Source organism: Sphaerodactylus townsendi, linkage group LG12 (genome assembly GCF_021028975.2).
Source record: "Sphaerodactylus townsendi isolate TG3544 linkage group LG12, MPM_Stown_v2.3, whole genome shotgun sequence".
NCBI classification, from domain to species: Eukaryota; Metazoa; Chordata; class Lepidosauria; order Squamata; family Sphaerodactylidae; genus Sphaerodactylus; species Sphaerodactylus townsendi.
The window spans coordinates 54008078-54031461 of NC_059436.1; the positions used below are offsets into that span (position 1 = coordinate 54008078).

The 23384-nt window shown below is 47.5% G+C and overlaps 1 protein-coding gene across 2 annotated transcripts; it reads left to right on the top strand.

The window, feature by feature from the left end:
• Positions 1-9392: 9392 nt before the first annotated feature.
• Positions 9393-21266, top strand: LOC125441968 (torsin-1B-like). Of its 2 annotated transcripts, XM_048513047.1 has the most exons (5): positions 9393-9624; positions 10351-10616; positions 13187-13453; positions 15685-15697; positions 20528-20769. In XM_048513047.1, exons 1-5 carry the CDS (start codon positions 9417-9419, stop codon positions 20767-20769), a joined length of 996 nt encoding a protein of 331 aa, XP_048369004.1. In that variant the 5' UTR covers positions 9393-9416. The 2 variants fall into 2 exon arrangements, with proteins under 2 accessions (XP_048369004.1, XP_048369003.1); XM_048513046.1 differs by lacking the exon at positions 15685-15697 and having other exon boundaries at positions 13187-13359; positions 20528-21266.
• The last annotated feature ends 2118 nt before the right edge of the window (positions 21267-23384 follow it).

The window sequence follows — 23384 nt, forward strand, 5'->3', positions numbered from 1 at the left end:
AGGGGCAGAGCCAGGGAGGAAAAATTCGGAATAAAGTCACGGTAGAAATTTGCAAAGCCCAGAAAGGACTGGAGTTGTTTACGGGAGCGGGGGGGCTGCCAGGCGAGCACATCAGCTACTTTGGCAGGGTCCATTTGTAATCCAGCAGCAGAAATACGGTAACCTAAAAAGTCAAGCTGAGATTTGTGGAATTCACACTTGGAAAGCTTCACAAACAGAGAGTTAGCAAGAAGTCTCGTCAAGACCTCTCTAACCAAGGCAACATGAGAGGCTTCGTCCTGTGTATAGATCAAAACATCATCTAAATAGACAACCACCCCCTTGAACAACAAGTCATGCAGAACACCGTTAATCAAACTTTGAAACACGGCTGGCGCCCCCGTGAGGCCAAATGGGAGAACACAGTACTCGAATTGACCGTATCTCGTGTTGAAGGCCGTCAGGTGCTCATGCCCCTCTGCCATCCTGACGCGATAGTACGCTTCCCTCAAATCCAACTTAGTGAAAATCTTGCCAGAGCCCAGGTTAGACAACAAATCCTTGATTAACGGCAAGGGGTATCTATTAGAGCTAGACACAGCGTTCAGGCCGCGGTAATCTGTGCAAAGGCGAAGCGTGCCATCCTTCTTCTTCACAAACAAAACAGGGGCAGCATAAGCACTGCGTGCTTTCTGAATAAAACCCCGAGCCAAATTCTTGTCCAAAAAAGCCCTCAATTCAGCATCCTCAAGGGGACTCATTGGATAAATCCTGCCCTTGGGGAGTTTCGCCCCCGGAATCAGTTCAATCCTACAGTCCGTCTCTCGATGGGGAGGTAGCACATCACACTCGGTTTCCTCAAAGACACGTTGTAAATCCTGATAAGGGGCAGGAATCACAGGAGCACTGCTGGCCGGCTGAAGGCTGCACGCCATGCCCTTAGACGCACCTAACAAGTGGTCGGGAGGTTCAGAAGCTTGCATCATTCTCCAGGCTGCAGTGTCAGAGGCATCAGCTCGGTCCGCAGAACGGTCGGATAAGTTCCCAGCCAAGGGAGCTGTCGCCCACGTGGCACTGGACGTTCCCCACGGCAGGGAATCCCGGAGCATTTCAGCATTTCTACGACGCCTCATGGTAACTCCTTGTGAGGCGTCCAACGGAGCAGTCAAAAATCGAGTGGGAGCCTCCAGATAGCTGGTCGCAGGCAGTTCACCTCCGGAGGCAACTGTAAATCCAGCCGTAACGCGGGGTCCCTCCAAGGGATCCGGTATTGAGTCCGACCCAGTTAAATCAGGCTCCAGGGGGAGTACTGGTTCAACTCTCAGAGTATCATCCCCACCGGCAGCACCCGAGGTCGACATACTGACGCACAGAAGTCCTCAGGCAGAAAAAATAAAGTCCAGAAAATCAAGGAAAAAATAAATAAAAAATTGTAGAAGGTGCAATTCCAGCAAGCAAGTCCGCATGGAATTCAGCCTTAAAGGGGATTCTCAGCTTAATGTCAGAACCCCCAATAAAAAACAAACTCGTGCTGTAGAGCAGAAGCTTTATTTTAGATGAGTCTGCGAAGCAAAGCTGAGAATGGCAAATTCCAACACACACAACTCATATAACACTTCGGCCACCCCACCCCCATCCTTGGGAACGAGGGCTCCACAGAGAACACACGGAGATAGCAAGGGGGGGAGCGCAGGCAGTGACCTTGAAGACACCTGCGATGTGTAGACTTCCCAGAGCAGCTAGAAAATACAGTTAAGACAGCAGTAACCCTTTAAACCCCCTCCCAACAGTGAAACAATGAAATGCAGCAAAAGCAATCCCTCTCTGACACCTGCGGGACCTTGGGGATTTCCGCAGGGCCTGTAAGACTGAGTTGTTCCACCGGGCCTTTGGAGAGACCAGCAGCTGAGGGTGCCCCAGCCCCCCTCCTCCTTACCCCCCATGGGCCCAATACCATCAGGACCCATATTTTTCATTAGGAGGGCTTCGTAAGGGATCCATGGGGTGATGTTTTAAGATGACTGTTGTTTTAAACGATATGTATGGTTTTAGTTGATGTTTTATTGTACACCGCCCTGAGCCCTCCAGGGATAGGGCAGTATATTAAATTCAAATAATAATAATAATAATAATAATAATAATAATAATAATAATAATAATAATAATAATAGTAATAGTAATAGTAATAGTAATAGTAATAGTAATAGTAATAATAATAATAATAATAATAATAATAATAATAATAATAATAATAATAATAATAATAATAATAATAATAATAATAATAATAAAAAAATGGGTGCATCTAAAATCCATTATACAGAAAGCAGTGACGTGGCCTGCGGGGGTGGAAGGGTTAACCTTTCTCCCATTTTGCAGCCTGATCCAGCCGCCCTCTTGCCCACCACAGCTGCTGTGTAAACTGGAAAAGCCCATCGCTGCTCAGTGGGGGGCTCTCCAATGTTACTTCTTTGCAGGACCTGTAAAGTGACCTGCTATTGCAGAAACCTTCTTGTATTGACTTAGGACTTTCTCAGTGTTTGCTTTGGAGAATGGTCCTTTTCACAGCTTATCACAAAGATCTGTCCAAACGTGCCCTCTGCCCTTTGCTCTGGCTGGTTTTGGAGGCTTCAAGTGGGTAGGTAAAATGAAGGGTGCAGAGAGAAAATAGCATTTGAGCAGATTCAGGTGGTTTGTCAGGGGGATGCATGCCTGAGTAAACAAAATGCATTCTGTAATCACCAGATACAACCAATCAATGTCTCTTTGATATAAGTGTGAGCTGCTACATGTTACCATTGCCGTCTGTGCATTCCTTCCTTGACCTATGCTTTATGGCTTTGCCTACTTTGTAGTAAACTAGGCTTCCCCTGCATCTCCTGTCCCATGAGAAAAGAGTTACAACTATTATCTTGTTGTGGGATGTCAGAATCCCAAAAACTGAAACAAACAGTAGTTTATTGAGCATTGAGGATCTTCTCTGGTCATGCCAGAACTGAGGTTTCCCCGTGCAAAACCCACTAGTTAAAGTGGTTCGCACCCCCCCCCCTTCCTGGGAAAGCGTGCTCAAAAGGAACTGTGAAAGAGATAACAGTAGAGATGGCAAGGCACTGACCTTGAGCAGCACCTGGTACAGTATACATCACACAAAAGACAGTTGCAAGTCAGTTAGAAATGCAATTAACCCATTCCACCACCCCCTAGCATACAGAAAGCAGCAATAGCAAAATCCCCATAATAACAGGCCTCCTGACATGGGCAGAGGACCAGATGGTTCCCTGTTGCTGACCTTGGGGCAGTCTCGGTTCCAGAGGCTGCCACTGGGAAGCTGGGAGGGGGGAATCTGTAGGGGATATATGGGTCTGTGAATGCCAGTGTCTTCAGAACTGACTTTCGCCAAGTATGGCGCTTCAATACCTTATGAATAAACGCTAATGATTGATACTTCAGTGTCTGTTTATTGGCTTAAGGTTCCGAGACCTAACACTGCTGCAATGCCTGATGGGAAAAAATCATAGTGAGCTCAACCAAAGCTCAAACTGTGTTACTTATATTTTCATCCTACTTGTTATCCAAAGACCAGCTCCCAGGAATCAGAGGACAATATACAGAACGATTGACTTTTTAAAAGTTTCTTGGAGAGGAGCCCCTCTGCTGGCTGTTTCCTGACCTCCTTCTGATCACCTCAGGTCTCAGCAAGTCCCTTTATCCCATCCGCCTACACCATATCTACAACTATTCAACAATAATTTTGCAGAACAGCATGCAAGGTGTTGTACAGATCACAGAAGGGGCAAGTTATTTGTTCAAAAGCCCCCTAATTTCATACCTTCCATTTACATGATGTAGGCAGGTAACAGGAATATACAGACTGAACTGCCCAATACTTTGTTGCCTTAACTTGCTTTTAAAACTACACTTACTTTTAAAACTACACTTTGTTTTAAAAACTCTTTTGTATGTGTGCAGAATTGTCACCCAGCTAAATATCTTTTCCCATCCTCAAGCTGCTCTTAGACCAGTGGTGGTGAACCTATGGCACGGGTGCCAGAGGTGGTACTCAGAGCCCTCTCTGTGGGCATGCACAAACAGGGTCACACACCCACACACACATATCTAGGCTGGCCTGGGCCACTGGGCTCGATTATTAGCATTAAACCTAAGGCCTAATTTTGGGGAAGCAGTGTAGGTAACTCTATCAAGTGCTGTTAAACCCCACAGATTTTCATGTGAAGAACTAAAGTGCGATCCTTTAACTGGGAGTAAGCTCAGTTGCTGGCAATGGGGCTTGCTTCTGAGTAAACCCTTCTAGGGTCGTGATTCACCTGTTGGGAGAGCTGCACGGTTTCTTCAAAGCAAAGCCACCGACAACCACCAAGCTTGCTCCCGAGTAGCGCATGCCTCTGATCCAACCGTTTTTTAAAAACTAAAACCTCAGTATTCAGGTTAAATAGCTGTGTTGGCACTTTGCAATAAATAAGTGGGTTTTGGGTGGCAGTATGGGCACTCAGTCTCGTAAAGGTTCGCCACCACTGTCTTAGACTCTTAAATTCCAGGTTAAAATCTACTATGTTCATGAGATGTGGAAATCTGGAAACCAGAATGTTTAACCAAATAACTGTTAGCTTGTCTTTGTTGCTTATTTGCACATGCATTTTGTAATAATTTGCCACCAGCTAGGATCTGGAATTCTGAATGCTGTTCAGCTCTTTTCAAATCATCTGCTCATAGTATGTAGCATATACATCTACAACCTATCCTGAGACATAATTGCCTAAGGTTGGAATGTCTGGTGACAACTCACTTCTAACCAATCACCTGTCAAGACCATGCCTGTCAGTATCTTGATGTCTTGCTGTGTGTGATTTGCAATTGTTTTCCTGTTTCCCTCTTCCCTTCCTAGCAATCTCCTGGTGCCAGCCCATCTTCAAAGAGGTGTGAAAGGTTCCCAGGCCCTTTGTAGCTTTGTAGTAGAAACTGTAATGGACATTTGGCATGGGGCAAAATGGGGGGGGGGGTGTTAAAAGATATAAGTCCTGGATCTGAGCTCTCTAGCTCAGATCCTGCTTTATTTTGTTACTCTTCACATCACCTGGAATAAACTGCTTTTGGACTTTCCTACGGTCTCTGTTATTTCCACGTTTGAGAGTCTGACATCACCATGCAGTCCATTCCCCCACCTGCCCTCCTCTCACCCCAAACACCACGCTGGGCCCAGCACAAGGCCTGGTACCAGCCTCCCCATTCCCCTTGCTCTCCCCTTCCCAAACACCAATCCGGGCCCCAAATGCCAAGCTTTAAAAACAAACTACAGGCTAAAGCTTGCTGGGCCTGGAGGACAAAGGCTTTAAGCCATAGGTGTCAAACTCGCGGCCCTCCAGATGTTATGGACTACAGTTCCCATCATCCCCTGCCAGCATCATGCTGGCAGGGGATGGTGGGAACTGTAGTCCATAACATCTGGAGGGCTGAGAGTTTGACACCTGTGCTTTAAGCAACTGAATAAAAAGTGTTGTGTCTTAAAGGGACCATGCCAGCCAGGAAGGATTCAGGTAAAGAGACGGAGGGGCTGTTGTATGGGGAGACAGAGAGAAGGAGAAGGTTTGGGAAGTGGTTTTCTGCAGCTTATCTACACATTTACTTTCCTGTGTTTTTTTGGGGGGGGGATGGGAGGTTTGGTAGAATCATTTCTTCCCTTTTCATATAACAATCCCCCCCCCCACACACACACTTTTCTAGAGCCCATTGCATTTCCCCCCACAATGGGCTTTACAGCTAGTGTCTATATAATTTACAACAATCTACCTTGAATCCTTGGGGTCTACCAGGGGAGAGAAACCAAGAAAGGTCATCTCTGGGAAGAGACCTTGCAAGAAGGAGGGACCAGGCATAAGCCAGGATTCCTTCCCTTATTATGCCTAGCTCTGGCTCCCCTCCTGCCAGCTCTCCAGTGACCTTAGAAAAGGGGTGGGGTGGGGGAGCAGCAGCCAGGAGCCCTTCCCTTGTGCCTGGACTGACATGACTGTGTTAAATCAAACTCCGAGAAAGATCAGAGGCATATTTCCCCATAAATAAGCACTCTTGTGACAAGCAAATCAGATTTCCCTGGCTGGAGGTGAGATCTCTTGATGAGATGCTTGAAAAACTTGGGCTTTTGGGTCATCCCTAAGCACAATATGAGACAAAAAGGAGAAACCTGATTTGCTTCTGAAACTATTATTTTGTGGGAACTGGATCGAATGCCTACAAATTGTATTAGATCAAGGAATATGGATTTTGTATGAACCAAAGATTTCTAAGAATCAAATGGGGTTTCTATATAGAGACCAGCAGGACTGCATGTTAGCAGCAGTTGTGCAGGCAAGCAAAGATAAATATCTTTAAGATCTTGTCACTAAAGGTTAATACGTGACAGAAGACATATACATTTATAACTTTGTTTTTGTTAGAACCAGCTATAGGGAATAGCTACATGAATAAACAGAATCATAAAAGAGATCAGAGGTTAGAATAGAAATGAATGTGATTAGTTAAATGGAAAAAGTGTTTTTCTATATATGTTAAATGAACACAGAGAAATGATAATGAGAGATTCATATTTACTGATTTTCACTATAATTCCATTGTATTAGAACTAAAGGCAATTGTTAGAAGGTCTTTCTCTGCATGGTGGGTGTGTCTCTGCCAAGAGCAATCTAGAGGGGTTCATCTTCTGTCTCTATATTCCTGTTAAGTAAAACTGTCTGTTTGTTTCTGCTGTCTGATGTCTGATGCTTTCTTGGGACTTTGTTTCTAACCTATCTTTTCTCAGAAACAGCTATGCGAGGCCGGACATGAGTTCTGGGCCTCACAATTTGGTATAATATGTATTAAACAGCATATCGAGGTTGGGAAGAAGGTGATTTTTTTCCTGACAGCTTGCATCTGTGTGGCTGGTATCTCGAGGATGCCAGCCACAGATGGTATAAACGCCAGGAGAGAATGCTGCTAGAACACGGCCATACAGCCCGGAAACCACACAGCACCCAAGTGATTCCGGCCATGAAAGCCTTCGACAATACAAGGCTAGGAATGCTGATAAATTTTAGCATTTATGTGCACAGCAGTTTATTTATTCTTGTCCCTTTTTTGTGCCTTGCTCAATTAGAATAATCTTTTTCTTTTCCAGTAACCGATAAAAAGTTTATTCAGGTGTCCTGTGTGGTTTGCTGGTTAATAGTTCAGACAACAGAACTCACTCCCTACGCAATGGTATTGTCAGAGCCAAAAAAGTTTCTCTACTGTGATAAGCCCTGGAGATCTCTGTGGCTGGCTAACCAGTGTTTGCACAGGAAAAGCCTTGAACAAAGTTGAAACAGTGGAACATGTATTATTATACTGTCCATTTTATAAGGACATAAGTTCCACCTATCTCAGCCAAGTTCCCAGGAAGACCTGAAAAATTCTACACATATCTCCTCCTTGCAGACTACTCCAATAAGACCATGGCAGATACTCCAGACTTTTTAATAACCCTTCTGTATAATTAATTTAGGCTCAGGAAGACTATGAATTTTATCTTTGTACTGTATATTAATGCCATATTTGTACGTAGGCTGTGCATTTGCCAGAGTAACACTGGCATCTAGTTGGAAAGCTGAAAGATGTCCAAATATAGGCATACGTGCACATGTACATACACATCTATATAGATACACACACACATGTACATATATATATGTACACACACACACACACACACACACACACATATATATATACACACACATACACACATAGGAGGAAAAAGTAAGAGAGTATGGTACAATGGCAAAATTAACAAATCTTGTAAATAGACCACCCAAACATGAGTTTGATGAAAAGTGGGAACTGTTTGTTGCTGAAGAAGAAGAAGAAGAAGAAGAAGAAGAAGAAGAAGAAGAAGCAGCAGCAGCAGCAGCAGCAGCTGGATTTATTCCCCCCCTCTCTCCATCCCCCACCCTTCTCTCCTGTAAGGAGAGTACAAACTCCTTTCCCTTCCCTCCTCAGAACAAACACCTTGTTAGGTAGGTGGGGCTGAGAGAGCTATGAAGAACTGTGACTAGCCCAAGGTCACCCAGCTGGCATGTGTGGGAGTGTACAAGCTAATCTAGTTCACCAGACAAACTTCCACAGCTCAAGTGGCAGAACGGGGAATCAAACCTGGTTCTCCAAGTTAGAGTGCACCTGGTCTTAACCACTACACCACGCTGGCACTCTCCTTTGCTTGGTTAAAAATGTGTCATTTGGGGATTAAAAATAGACTTGGAAAGGTTGAGTGAAAATGTTACTAGTTGTCAGTGTTTATTAATATATAAATTGGTGTTATTGCACAAGAATGTTTGGTGAAATAAGCAAGGTAGAAGGAACTCCCTCCCTCAAATTTATATCAGTCTCTATCCTGTTGAAAATTAAGATCCATGCTATGTCATTTATTTATATAGGTTTTAAGCTGAAGAAAATGACAGCGCTGAACCCCCTCAAGGGGAATACAGTGCAACAAGTAGAAGCAGCCTATTATTGAACATTAGTTCATGTGTGTCTTTAATGGGTTTTCCTTTCTGTGTGCTTTTACACTGAGAAAAATCGAATTAAGAACATTCAAAGGCGCCAGCTGCGCTGTTCACGATTGGCTACTGCAAGAGGTCATGTGCTGCCATCAGCTCTGCTGGAGGGAAGATTTAAGAATATGGAACGCCCTAAAGAGTTTGTTCATGTGGACAGGACTACGGTTGAAACATTTGACCATACCCGTTTCTATGCCCTAAATACAATAAGATAATGATGAAATACGCTGAATTCCATTTCTTGCAATGTCTCAGTGGCAGGAGTGTTACAAGATCCCCACCTGGAATAACAGCTCTGATGTGCTCTTTGTGAAACTGTTGCAAAATTTTAATTGAAATTGGGGTAGTTTTAACCGTATTTTAACCTTGTTTTGTTTTAAAAATTTGTCCTGTTCTATTTGCCAATAAAGGCGTGTGTGTGTGTGTGTGTGTGTGTAAGTGAAGGGCATCAAGGGCAAGATTGACTGCAGCAGGATTACAGCTAACCTTTTATCTGATAATGAAGAACCATATAATGTTTATATTAAATTTTTATTTTTTTATTTTATTTTTTTATTGTTTATGCTATTGATGTCAGAAGGAGCAGGACTTATCCTGAAAGTAGAAAGCTCTCATTCCTGTACTACTATATCTGAAACAAGAATTTTGATAAGAGCATTAAACAGAAATGAATAATAAATAAATACAAATAAGTCCTGCGGGCGACCCGTCTGATTCTTCTGACTGTGGGCGGAAGTGCGGCTCCGAGGCGGCGAAGGGTCCGGCCAAGGCAGCGCCCGGGCGGAAGTGGCGCGCGGGGGGCTCTGGGAAATGTAGTCCCCGCCTTCCCGCCGGGCGCCCCGCGAGTCCGCCATGCAGCCGCCGCCGCCGGGGCTGGCGCTGCTGCCGCTGCTGCTGCTGGCCGCGGTGGGGCCGCCGCCGTCGGGCGCGCTGGAGCCCATCAGCGTGGGCATCGCCATCGGGGCGGCGTCGGCGCTCACCGGCTACCTCTCCTACCCGGGCTTCTACTGCGGCTTCGTGGAGTGCTGCCCCGGAGAGCAGGACCGGCCCAACGGAACCGGTACAGGTGGGGGGGGGGGAGGACTGGAGCAGGAGGAGCCGGTTCCGTGGGCTGGGGCGGTGGGGCTGGGGCGGGGAGGGTTGCTGCCGAGGAACTGGGATTGGACTGGGAGAACTGGGGGCTGCAGAACTAGTGCCGTTGCAGTGGCCCCATAGACCTGGCACGGGCGCGCACCGGTGGGGCGGGGGGGGGGGGCGGTCAAAAGCAGCTGGCTCAAGACAACTGGTGCTGGTGGTCGGGTTGCCAGATCCAGGTTGGGGAACTCCTGGAGATTGCGGGATGGAGCCTGAGAAGGACTCCGTGGGGTACAGTGCCATAGAGCCCCCCTCCAGGGGCAGTGTCCTCTGTAGTTCCAAGAGAGGTCAACTGTTAGGATTACAGTTCATCATCCCCTGCCAGCAAAATGCTGGCAGGGGATGATGGGGACTGTAGTCCATAACATCTGGAGAGCTGCGAGTTTGACACCTGTGTTCGAGGGGATCCCCAGGTCTGAGCTGGAGGCTGGCATCCCTAGCACTGGACTGGCATGGGGGGAGGGGGAAACAGAGGGTGTTCCCAAAAGAGGTCCAACAGGATGACCACATTCAGGGTCAAAAAGGGAGGCCGCAAGAGCAAGAGGCTCCAGCCGGTGCCAGGGAGGGAGGGGAGGGGGGGGGGCTGGAAAGAGCTGGTTTTCCAGGGCAGCCGTTAACCCCTTCCTGGCCTTTCTCTTTTTGGCTGGCTCAGCCCTCAGACTGAATCTGGACGCCAAACTCTTCGGGCAGCACCTGGCCAAAGAAGTGATCCTGAAAGCCCTGACCGGGTTCATCAACAACCCCAACCCCAAGAAGCCGCTGACCCTCTCTTTGCACGGCTGGGCCGGCACCGGCAAGAACTTTGTCAGCCAGATCATCGCGGAGAACGTTCACAAAGCCGGCCTGAAGAGTAAATTCGTGCACCTTTTCCTCTCCACTCTTCATTTCCCGCATGATCATGAAATAAAGCTGTACAAGGTGAGGGGGCGCAGACCTTCCGGGGCTTCTTTGAGGGGTGGGAACTGGGTTGCTGTGTTCAAGCTCTTGGCAACTCTTATGAAGAAGAAGAAGAAGAGGAGGAGTTTGGATTTATATCCCCCCTTTCTCTCCTGCAGGAGACTCAAAGGGGCTGACAATCTCCTTGCCCTTCCCCCCTCACAACAAACACCCTGTGAGGTAGGTGGGCTGAGAGAGTCTCAGAAGCCAAGCGACTAGCTCCAAGGTCACCCAGCTGGCGTGGTGTGGGAGCACAGGCTACTCTGAATTCCCCAGATAAGCCTCCACAGCTCAGGCGGCAGAGCTGGGAATCAAACCCAGTTCCTCCAGATTAGATACACGAGCTCTTAACCTCCTACGCCACTTGCTTATCATCCAGTGTAGAAAATGGATTACTTTTTGTGTTGTGGTTGGTACAAAGATTTATCTTGAATCCTCCTTCAAATCTAGACTATTCTAGAGTCAGTCTTTGAAGTGCTCGTTGAAAGGATCTCCAGATGTTCATTAGAAGAACTTTTCTCTGTCTGGAAAACCACTACCACAACTGGGAAAAGCCAGCATGATGTAGTGGTTAAGAGTGGTGGACATTAATCTGGAGGACCAGGTTTGATTCTCCACTCCTCCACGTGAAGCCTGCTGAATGACCTTGGGCCAGTCCCGGTTCTCTCAGCACTCTCTCAGCCCCACCTGCCTCACAAGGTGTCTGTTGTGGAGAGAGGAAGGGAAAGGAGTTTGTAAGGCCCTTTGAGACTCCTTACAGGCCAGGCATAAATCCAAACTCCTTCTCCTCCTCTTCTTCTACCAGTCTGGCAGAACGAGTGAGAAAGAACTGAGGCTCATACTCATGTTCAGTCTGTTTATCTTCACAATGCTGTCTGCTGCATAAAAATGAAACAAAGGTCCAGGATGTTTAGTTCCTGTTCCCATGACCTTTCAAAGATGTTTTGTTTGGCAGTGCTCTCCAAGGCAAGAAACTAATCATGTGACTTTCTGGAAAGGGAGTTGAAACTCAGAAAAGGAAATTCAAAACCTGGTGTGTTCTCTTCTCCCTTGTTTTACAAGATGGCTTGCAAGCCCCAGGAAACTCCATTCTCTTTTCTCAGACCTTTAAAATTAGGCAGATTTTTCTCTGGAGATCACTAGAATAATGAATGATATTTAGTCACATCTAAGAACATAAGAACTAGCCTGCTGGATCAGACCAGAGTCCATCTAGTCCAGCACTCTGCTACTCGCAGTGGCCCAGCAGGTGCCTTTGGGAGCTCACGTGCAGGATGTGAAAGCAAGAGCCTTCTGCTGCTGCTGCTGCTGCTCCTGAGCAGGTCTGCTAAGGCATTTGCAACCTCAGATCAAGGAGGATTAAGATTGGTAGCCAGAGATCAACTTCTCCTCCATAAATCTGTCCAAGCCCTTTTTAAAGCTATCCAGCTCATAATATCTATATTATGAGCAATTACAAAATGTTTAAATTGCAGGTACCAGCAAATTACAAAGGTACAAAAGTATGTAGGTTGAATGAGGAAATGAAACCAAAAAAACATCAAGGAGGGATGACGAGAACGAGGGTGCATAAAGATTTGGGTTTCCAATCTCCAGGTGGTTCCACCATATTAAAAAAATTGTGGGGTGGGTGCACTTAAGTAAATGCAGCCAATCCATTTTTACACAGTTAGGGCTAAACCACTTGTCCTAAGATAGGGATACATTGTAAGTCTTTATAATGAAAATTCTTGTGTTGACATTCATACCAAAGGACTCCTTGCGTCTCTAACACAAATAATGCTTTCAGCGTGCAATATACGCTCACGTATAACTACAATGTATGCAATACAAATATTAGTAACATGCAAATAGTCAATCATTATTCCACAATCATATATGGGTTTGGGTTAACCAAACTCCAGTAAGTTTTATGGAGGAGATTTATGGAGGAGAAGTCGATCTATGGCTACCAATCTTGATCCTCCTTGATCTCAGATTGCAAATGCCTTAGCAGACCAGGTGCTCGGGAGCAACAGCCGCAGAAGGCCATTGCTTTCACATCCCGCGCAGAGCTCCCAAAGGCACCTGGTGGGCCACTCTCATGGCAGCAGAGTGCTGGGACCAGATGGACTCTGGTCTGATCCAGCAGGCTAGTTCTTTGTTCTTAAGGCCCTTTGCTTTCACATCCTGCGTGTGAGCTCCCAAAGGCACCTGGTGGGCCACTGCGAGTAGCAGAGTGCTGGACTAGATGGACTCTGGTCTGATCCAGCAGGCTAGTTCTTATGTTCTCATTAAGTTTGGTTTTGGAATTCCTTCAGTGGTCCAATAATTATAGCTCTAATATACAAAACTCTCAAAGGAGTGTGTATTAATAATATTTGACTCTGGCTGTTCCGAGACTACAGCTGACCGCTTTCTCTCATGCCTAGGCTGTAGTCTCGGAACAGCCAGAGTTAGGGTGTAAAAGATTATAAAGGCAGGGTTCTTTTGCAGAGTTCTGATTTCCTTTGACACACACAAAATCCTTTAAGTGTGAAACAGCTGCCACTTTAACTGTTTATTTGGTCCAGGACCAACTGCAGAAGTGGATCCGGGGTAATGTGACCGCTTGTGCAAAGTCCGTATTCATATTTGACGAAATGGATAAACTTCACCCGGGGCTGATTGATGCCACTGCCGCTCTCGACTACCGCGAGCAGATTGACGGCGTGTCCTATCGAAGAGCCATCTTTATTTTCCTCAGGTCAGTGACCTCTTCAGTCTGGTTGAAGGCCCTTTGGCTGCAGGTTAATATGTGTGTCAAGGAAGTGGAGCCGCTGGGGAAGGGTACTTTTCATGTTCATTCCCACCAAAAAAAACAACCCGATGGTCATGTAAGTCACTTGTGCACAGTTCAGATTGGCTGGTGCTTGTGATGTCTCGGAGCAGCATTTCAACTAACATTTTTGGGTGCTTGTTAAATAAAACAAAAAACAAACGTTCAACTGGATAAATTTACAAGTAGCACATTAAATGAAAGCTGACTGTCACTCTGCAACATTGGGCAGTGGAAGGCAAGATCTTTCTATCCCATCCTGCCCTTTCTGCCGAGTAGTTCTCTCTTCCTGTACTTTGCCTCCTACCACGGGTGTAGCTGAGGCACCCATTGAGCTTCAAGGATGTGTGGAGAGGTGAATCTGGATCTCCAAGATCTAGTCTGACAGGCTACTGACTGTGCCGCACCTGTACCTTGTTCGCCTTACAGGCAGATTATGGATGGGGCTCTGAGCACGCATGGGGAGCTAAAGCGCATTGGGGCAAGATTTCTCGTCCTGACGTACTTCCTTTTGCTCCGCCGGTGCAAGAGCACTTCTGGTGCAACTTTTTGCGCTGGAGCGGGGCAAGAGCTGGCTGTAATCAGCCTCCGTTTTGTAACATCTGTCACAGTTGCCCTTTTCTCTAATTTGCTACTGCTAAACCTCAATTCTCCTTTCCTGTACCATACGAAGACCCTTTCTCCTCTTGCTCTGTTTAAACATCTACTGATTATGCAAAATGTCCTTTCTCTTACTTTGACAGACTCATTCAACCTTCCCCAATCCAAAGCTCCATTCCTGTACCCCAACAGCCTTTTCCCTTAACAGGCTGAACGATGGAGCCATTATTTTGGGGTCAATGTTGTTGTTTTGAGCTGCGCAGCAAGGGCCGTGGACAGGATGTAAATGTTAAATAATAAGCCGTAAATTGGCCTATTAGCGAACCTTCAGGCCAACTTGGTCATTCACCCCCCCTACCCCCGAGAAAAAAACTGCCTCAAAGTCTGCTCAGCTTACTTCCTCTGTCCAAAACGACATGAAATAATTCTCGTTGACCTCAGTGCAGGGGTGGGCAATTATTTTTTCCATGGGGCCACATAAGAAACAGAAAATATTGTGGAGGGCCAACAAAGGGCGAGGGCTTATTCGCGAGAAGCCGCAGCCAAGGCAACCGCTTCTGGTTTTCAAGACACCTCCGCCTCCCAGCACGGCAGGGGCCAATAGGTAACTGGGCGGGTCGGATGTATTCACAGGTCAGATAATGCCCAGGTCTGCCTTAGTGGCTTGCATCTTGGAAAACAGGGTTTCTAATTTTGCTTCTGCTGTTGAGGTTTGGTGTGACCAATTACTGGAGTTCCAACTCAATGGAGTGAATGAGAAGGACCAGACAAGGAGGGAGCCAGGACCCATGGAGAGCCTGAACTTTTCTGAGCTCTCAGAAGGACGGGTGGTATAGGCAGGTGACAGATAAGGAGGCTCAGGACCAACTGGAGGTGACGCACCACTGACGCTCTGCTTTTTCTGCTTTTGGGCAGAATGAGAGCAGGAATTGATCATAAGAACAGTGAGTGGTGTGCTCCCCCCCCCCCCCCCATCATGAAGAAGTTGATTCTGTGTGCTGGAAGTACTGGAAAAGTGTAAAAGGTGGAGGGGAGAGATTTCCTTACTCTTGTGGGTCTCTAGTTGGCTTGGAGCTACACAGTAGCTGTGCAGAGTGTCTGTGTAGTAGAGGCTAAGCTGGTCACTGCTTTAAGCCACAAGAGGCAGGGCAATAAAACTAAGGCTCATTCCGCACCTGCAGAATAATGCACTTTCAAACTGCTTTCAGTGCTCTTTGAAGCTGGGCGGAATGGCAAAACCCACTTGCAAACAGTTGTGAAAGTGGTTTGAAAACGCATTCTTTTGCGTGTGCGGAAGGGGCCTAAATCTCCTGTGGTCCCCAAATTTTCACCCACAGTTAAATTTTGTCTGCTGTGTCTGAATGATTCTGGTGAACGTCCTTCCCATTCAGCGTGTGGTGGTGCTGAATGATTTTACATTGTTTGTAACCAGATCATTTGGTGCATCCCAACACAGCTGGCTTACCTCCCCTTGAAGAAGAGGTGCTTGGAATAGGGAGTCATGGTAAACCTTTTTGGGTGTCCCGAACTAAACCTTTTTGGATCCTCGGAGTCTGGAAGGGAAGGCTCAAAACCCTCTATGGGGGCTACCGTGCCTTGTCAAGAGTCACGGAGTACTCAAGAGTACTCAATCTCTGCATGTTAGAACACCAGAGATCCAAACACAGTCAAGAGAAAAAATGAGTTAGATTCTTTTGGCCGGGCATCCGGCCAGGACCTGTATCAACCTTGTGAGAATGCTTATCTCGCTTTCGCATAGTAGAATTCCGTTCTCATGAGAATGGAGCCGGGATGGGTTAGTCAGCATTATAACCTGTTGTTTGAGCCGGGTTGCTCATTCCTGCCATGCAAAGCTTTCCAGGATGTCTGAATAAACGGACTTATAATCAAAAGCCTTTTTATTTCTGCTCTTTGGAATTCCTTACACTCCAGATGTTCGTGGACTACAATTCCCACCAACCAATTGGCCATGCTGGCAGGGGCTGGTAGGAATTGTAGTCCATGAACATCTGGAGCGCCATAGGTTGGCCACCCCTGTGATATGGCATAGTTAGGCACAGCTGCAAAACGTTGTGGTGGGGGGGGGGGAAGTGTCATCAAGTGACAGCTGACTTATGTGAATCTCTAGGACAGACCTGGGCATTATACGGCCTGCGGGCCACATCCGGCCCGCCAGATTACCCTGACTGGCCCCCCTGCCATGCTGGGGAGCGAGGCACTTGAGGGAAGTTCCCCAGTGCCGGTTGCCTTGGCTGCCGGGTTTCAAGTGGGCTTTCATATGCCTCAGCCTGCCTTTTGGCCCGGCCCTCCACAATATTTTCTGTTTCTTATGTGGCCCCATGGAAAAAATAATTGCCCACCCTTGCTCTAGGAGTTTCAAGGCAAGGGTTGTCCAGAGGTGGTTTGCCATTTCCTGCCTTCACGTGGGGTGAGAGAGTTTGGAGAGAGCTGTAACTGGCCCAAGGTCACCGAGCAGGCTTCACTGGAGGAGTGTGGAATCAAACCCTGATCTCCAGATTAGAGTCTACCCTACAAGGTCGCCATAAGTCAGCTGTCACTTGGCGGCACTTTCCACTGCCACCACCCTTTCTCAAGGTCTTCTGGACACCGTTGTGTGTGTAAAGAGCCCTCAAGTCACAGGTGACCTACAGTGACCCAAACACTTTCCAAGGCACAGACCAGGAAAGGGATTTGGGCGTCTTAGTTGATAGTTCCATGGGAATGTCAACTCAATGCATGGCAGCTGTGAAAAAGGCAAACTCTATGCTGGGGATAATTAGGAAAGGAGTTGAGAATAAAACTGCAAAGATTGTCATGCACTTATATAAAGCCGTGGTGCGACCGCACTTGGAGTACTGTGTTCAGTTCTGGTCGCCACATCTCAAAAAGGATTCTGAAGAGATGGAAAAAGTGCAGAGAAGGGCAACAAGGATGATTGAGGGACTGGAGCACCTTCCTTATGAGGAGAGGCTGCAGCGTTTGGGACTCTTTAGTTTGGAGAGGAGACGTCTGAGGGGGAATATGATTGAAGACTATAAAATTATGCATGGGGTAGAAAATGTTGACAGAGAGAAATTTTTCTCTCTTTCTCACAATACTAGAACCAGGGGCATCCATTGAAATGCTGGGGAAGAATTAGACTAATAAAAGAAACACTTCTTCAATGCTTAACGCAGGATTGGTAAATTTAAATATGCTGCCACAGGAGGTGGTGAGGGCTACTAACCTGATAGCTTTTAAAGTGCTTTGGACAGATTTATGGAGGAGAAGTGTCGATTTTTGGCTACCAATCTTGATCCTCTTTGATCTCAGATTGCAAATGCCTTAATAGTCCAGGTGCTCGGGAGCAACAGCCGCAGAAGGCCATTGCTTTCACATCCTGCATGTGAGCTCCCCAAGGCACCTGGTGGGCCACTGTGAGTAGCAGAGAGCTGGACTAGATGGACTCTGGTCTGATCCAGCTGGCTTGTTCTTATGTTCTTATGGCAAGTGATTCAGCAGAGGTCTGGGCATCATTACGAAGACCAAATAGAAGCACTTGTCAGGATTGCTAAAGCAGCAATTCTTAGTTCGGGTCTGATAAGAAAGGAAGTATTGCATATATTTCAATCCTCCTTGCAAAAGAATGTTAAAAACTGGTTTTTCCCCATGGCTTCAACATTTCCAGAAATGATACTTCCATAGATGGGTAGTCCTGAGTTAATGGCAGGTTCAATCGACGGAGGCATTAGTCCCCTTAGAAGTTGCCCCTGCATTGGTTGGATTCTCCTCCTGCCCTCCCAGTTTTGCTTATGCTGTTGTGTTGTTCTTGACACTGAAGTGACCTTTTGACCTCCTCCCAAACAATGCACCTGAGGCCTTTGACATCTGCATCAAATTTTAATCCATTTGTTAAAAGGGTTTGTCAAGCTTCCTTCGGGGGAGGGCGGTATAAAAGTGGAATAATAAATAAATAAATAATAAATAAATAAATAAATAATAGTAGGGTTCAGTCCATGGGTTCTCCAGATGTTCATAGACCTTGAAGTTCCCAAGGGCCCTACCACTTGGCCATGCTGGCAGGGGTTGATGGGAATTGTAGTCCATGAACATCTGGAGGGCCATAGTTTGAAGACCCCTGGTCAAAGGCTTTAATGGTGCTTTTTGCTCCTGTCTAGGAGCACCCCTAAATGCCATCTAGGGGTGGCATTTTCAGAAGCGTGTCATGGTGAGATTTGTGCCACAGAGAGAAACACATCTAACTGAACGATTTGCTGGTTAAAATGTAAGCAAAGAATCCAGACCCTAATATCACATACCTCTTGGGTAAATTTCCGAAGAAGTAGCTGAGTGAATCTGTTGTGGACAAAGCAACTGGGTCTTCTGGCACCGTAAACAGGTTTTGTGGCGTTCCCCCTGCCCCGCCTGCAGCCCGGCTGCACAGCAAAGCCCGGCCCTCCGGCCCCTAACCAGGTGTTGGGCCCCTCGCCAGTGGCCCCGGCTCCTTGGGGCCTTCACCGCCAGCTGCCTAAGAGCCACAGGGTGGCCGCCTAGGGAGGGGAGGTGCGTAGCAGCTTCCTCCCTCACCAGCTTGCATGACCTGCCTACACCAGGCTGGGGTCGGCTACAGCCCCACGGGTGCAGAAGCCAAATCTCACGCCGCGTGAGCAGCCGCCCTTCCCTCCCCTCCACTCCCTTTCCCAAGCGCCCGTGTTCACCTCCGCTCGCAGTCCCTCCCTCTCTCCCCAACTACGTTCCCCTCGCCTCCTTTCTTCCAGCCTCTCTCTTTCTCTCTCTCTTTTGTCCCACGCCAAGTTTCCTCTCCTCTCCCTGCTCGCGTAACTCCCTCCCTCTTCCTCTGCTATGCACCCAGCCTCCCCCCCCCCACTCTTCCTCCTTCCTGCAAATAGGGTTCCCTCCTGATTGGGGCTGTTCCTGGCCTCGTCCTCGGCCCGGATACGTCGACGTCAGCATCTCTCGGCGCAGCTGCGCCTGCAGTTTCACCAGCCGCTGTCAAGCTCCAGCAGCCGCAGAGCTGCGGTATGCGATCAGCCCATACCGGCCTGCCGTCACCGACGCCAGCGCTTCCTTGACAGGTCAAGTTGCTGCCGGTCCCGCCGGCCGATCTCACAATTCCGCCTCGGCATGCGGGAGTCCGGGGTAAGCCGTCACGGGCAGCCACGCGGCGCACTCTCGGACAGGTTTCATGGACTTTTTGGGTTTTGTGTTGGACAAAGTGGGCTCCAGACCACAAAAGCTGGGCCACGTAACATTTGTTACTCTTTGAAGTATCACAATGCCATTTGTTGGATTTTATAGGTCATATCCAGACCATTTCCAAGCAAATCTGCTTCACAGTGTAAATCCCTCAGAATTGGGACAGCAGCCATTTTGTGATTCCCCCTGCGAGAAGCTCCACCAGAGTTGCAAACTAGACTCGTGGCTTCCTCTGGAGCAAGGGTGGGCAATTATTTTTTCCATGGGGCCGCATAAGAAACAGAAAATATTGTGAAGGGCCGGGCCAAGCAGGGTGATCTTTTGAAAGTCTCACGCTATAGCCCATGCAGCCAGCCAGGCAACCGGCTTGTGCAGGGCTTCTAAAGACAATTCCGGCCTAGCAAGACGGTAGGGCGAGGCGGCTTTTTGAAAAGCTCCTCACAGGAAGCCGGGCAGCCAAGGCAAACTGGGTTTCCTGGGGGCTTTCAAAGACGCCTTCGGCCCCCAGCACACAGCAGGTGGGGGCTAGTCAGGGTCATCCTGGCAGGTCAATGTGGCCTCAGCAAGGGTCAGAGGCAATGCCCAGGTCTGCTCTGGAGGGTAGAGTGGTCCCTGAGAATATAGAAAGCAGCCATCGTTGGATGAGTGAACAGAAGTTTGGTCATGACCCCGCATTGTCCTGCTCTCAAATCCTTGCCAAGATCCTGCCTCTCGTATGAGTGGTACTGAGGAAGTTTATTTAGTGCATTTTTATTCTTCCTGGGAAGTCAGAGTGACGTGTGTTGTTCTCCCCTCTTTCCTTTTATCCTCACAACAAACTTTGAGGTAGGCTAAGCTGAGAGAGTGCCTAATCCAAGGTCACTCAGGAAACTTGACTGCGCAAGAATTTGAACTGGGGACTTCAGAATATCCTCATCTGATTTCTAGTATTGCAGGAGGCGAACCTCTGGCACTCAGATAGCATGGATTACCGAAAGTTCCTATCAGCCCAATTGGCCATGCTGGCAGGGGCTGATGGGAATTGTAGTCCATAACATCTGGAGTGCCAAAGGTTCGCCACCACTGCCCTAGTAACTACACCAGAGCCCTGTATTCAGGGAGGAGGGTAGTATCTTTTGATATATCTGGCTGTTGTCAGTGCAGACTAAACCAAAATCCCATAGCTGTGTCACTTAGCAGGAACAGTAAAACGCTGACTTTGAAAGCTTTTCCTTCCTGGTCACCTGGAATAAGTTATTACTCACCCCAGGAGGGTAGTTTCTGCTAGCCTATTCGTTAATTATTCCCCTGATTTCCCCAGGTGGCCTGTGGCACAGCAGCCTGATCGACCGAAACCTCATAGACTATTTTATCCCATTCCTTCCTCTGGAGTACAAACATGTGAAAATGTGCATCCGGGCAGAAATCCAGTCCCGTGGCAACGAAATAATCGAGACCGTAGTCCAGAAGGTGGCGGACGAGATGACCTTCTTCCCAAAAGAGGAGCGGATCTACTCGGTCAAAGGCTGCAAGACAGTCCAGACCAAGTTGGACTTTTACTGAGATTTTTAAAAACCACACTGAACTGGGAAGTGGAGGACTATAAACATTTGGACCTTCCCGCCACCTCTACTTTTCTGACGCACTTTTTGGGGAGGGGGACGATGACAAATCTGTGGATATGCACTTTTGAATGCTTTGTGATATGAGACATGTTTTCAGGAAGCTGCTGGGGTTTTTACAGTACAGTTTGGTCTTTTCCTCCCCAACCATCCTACCATCAAAAGATTGCCTTTTTAGATTACAGAGATGCCTTCAGAAGCACTCTTAAGTGTGCCGAGCAGTGTAAGGTGACCACTGCGCTCTCTGAAATGGTTTCTCATCTCTCTCTCCCTCTTGGCTGCAAAGCTAAAAAGGGATGTTACAGGATTCCATTATGTTACACCTTTTACCAGTGGCGTATCTACCTAGGGAGAAGGGGTACCCTTGTCCCTGGGCGCCACTCTTCTGGTCACATGGGGGGCGCAAAATCGGCCCCCCACATTACCAGGAAGTCCTGCTGCCTCGTCGTTTTCATGTGCCTCGACCCCGTTTGTGTCAGTCGAGGCATGCAAAAATGACGAGGCAGCAGGACTTCCTGCTGCCTCCAAGCACCCTCAACCCCACCCTGGACTCCCCCTCCCTTCCTTCCCCCGACTGGTGACATGGGTGGGGTCAAGGGCACCGGCAATGGGGGACGGAGCCTGGGGGGGCGTCCCAGAGACAATTTGTCTCTGGGCGCCGTTTACCCCCAGTACGCCTCTGCTGTTTACACAAGCCCCTCCCTCTCCTTTGGGGAATTTTAGCTTGCAGAGATCAGTGACAAGTTGAGCGTCTTCAGGTTGGTCATAATGTATAGATTTTTCCAGATGCTGATGCCTTGTGAGCAGAAGAGGTGTCCCTTTGTTTATAAGGCTCAAAGCCAACCTGTTTATATGGCTCTAGGCCTGTCCACCTAACAAAATAAGACCTATTCGAGCTCAGGGGAAACTGGTTAGTAAATGACAAGTGAGGTTGTTCTGCCCTCTTTGATTGGGACAATTTTGCTCTTTGGAAGAAACCTCCTCTCCGCTGAAGAACCAAAGAGGTTTCTGTCTGGCATCATTTGCCCTTGGGAGGGCCAGGGAAATAATTGAGCTGTTACACTTTTGCTTGGTTTGTCTGCTTCAGTGCCACGAGGGGAAAGATTTCATTCCCAGTTTTGCCATTTCAGCTTGCCCAGTCTTTCACCTGTCTGCAGGAATACAGTTAAGAAAACCTGAAGTTGTCTTATGAGAAGATGGTGGTTTCTGCTGTTTCCATCCTACTGAGAAAGAAAACCTGAGTTTCTTTACGTTTTCTGGTTGGACACAGACCAAAGGTCTGCGCTGAGGTCAATTGCAGGAGGATCGAACTGTTCCTTCTCTGACTAGGACTTTCTAACCTCAGGGGTAGCACCCAGCCCATGCAACATGTTCTTAGAACCTTTTCATGGGATTAATTTTTAGGAGCACATTTTAAAAAAATGAAATGAATGCCTTGATCCCCAGAATGAAGTCATTGGGGATTATATAGTCTATTTTTAAAAGAAAGTTGCGGGGAAACGAAAATGCTTGCTCAGAGGTGAGTGTTTCCATCTCTTCCCCTCCCCTCTATTTTTAAAGCTACTTGCAGAAGCATTATTTTTTTACATGTATCCAGTCAATACCTTCCTAGTGGTGTGAACTGGGAGGGTGGCCGGGTCAGCCCAGAAAATCAATGAGAGCCTGGTTCCTTATAAGACCTGTTCCTCACATGCAGGAAAACAACGGGAGAATGAGAAGATGGAGGGGAAGGAGAGCCACATTTTAGCACACACCCCCCCCCCCGCCCCATTTAAGAACTTCATGCAGCTTATGAAACAACATAACAAAGCCAGGAGAAATGACGTAGCCTTTCTTGCCAGCAGGTTAGTTTTTCAATTTTCACGGAGTTGCTTAACATGAAGGAATAATCCCAAATTGGAATCTACCATCTGCCGTCTGGTTTCGACTGTTTCGCCCATCTTGGGCATCTCTGACATCGTGAGGAAGGAGGAAGGAGTGGCTGCCACGTGCTCTTTTGTGCAAAGGGCCAGAAAGTGCCTGGACTCTCATGTGAAAGGCGTTCTCCCCTGTTCGGGGTGCTGCCGCCAGAAGGCTCGATGTCCCTTGAAATTCTGCAACTGCTTGCTCTTCTGGATGTTCAAATGCAGGCAAGAGGCCTTTTACCATTTGCAGAATTATAGGAAATACTCCAGAGAATGCTTATTAATCTTTCGCTGATGCAGATTCCTTGCACTGAGACCACGGGTGTGCGCATGTGAAATAATAATTTACCAAAAGAGACTTAACAGAGTGCCGTGTTTGCAGTGGAGCCAAAAAATACCTGTGAGTTACTTTATTATCCGAGTATGTTTTTAAATACTCTTATGTTGTGTTCCCTTCAGTCTGTTGTGTGTGAATCTTGCAGCGAAAAGCGACTGCACCATAGATCATTATAGCTGCTACACTGATGCATTAAACCTTGGTGGTTGCTTTCCACCTCTCCAAACCAGGCCTTCTTGTGCATTCTCCCCTATCCTCATTGCAGTCCAAAACTGTACTGTAGGATTCCTGAAGCTTTAAATGCAAGAGTGTCAC

Excerpts from the sequence above, each read along its gene's own strand:
- LOC125441968 (XM_048513046.1), top strand. The coding sequence starts at position 9,417 with ATGCAGCCGCCGCCGCCGGGGCTGGCGCTGCTGCCGCTGCTGCTGCTG. Across the intron at positions 10,617-13,186 it reads ATGAAATAAAGCTGTACAAG|GACCAACTGCAGAAGTGGAT; the intron begins GTGAGGGGGCGC and ends TATTTGGTCCAG. Across the intron at positions 13,360-20,527 it reads GCCATCTTTATTTTCCTCAG|GTGGCCTGTGGCACAGCAGC; the intron begins GTCAGTGACCTC and ends TGATTTCCCCAG.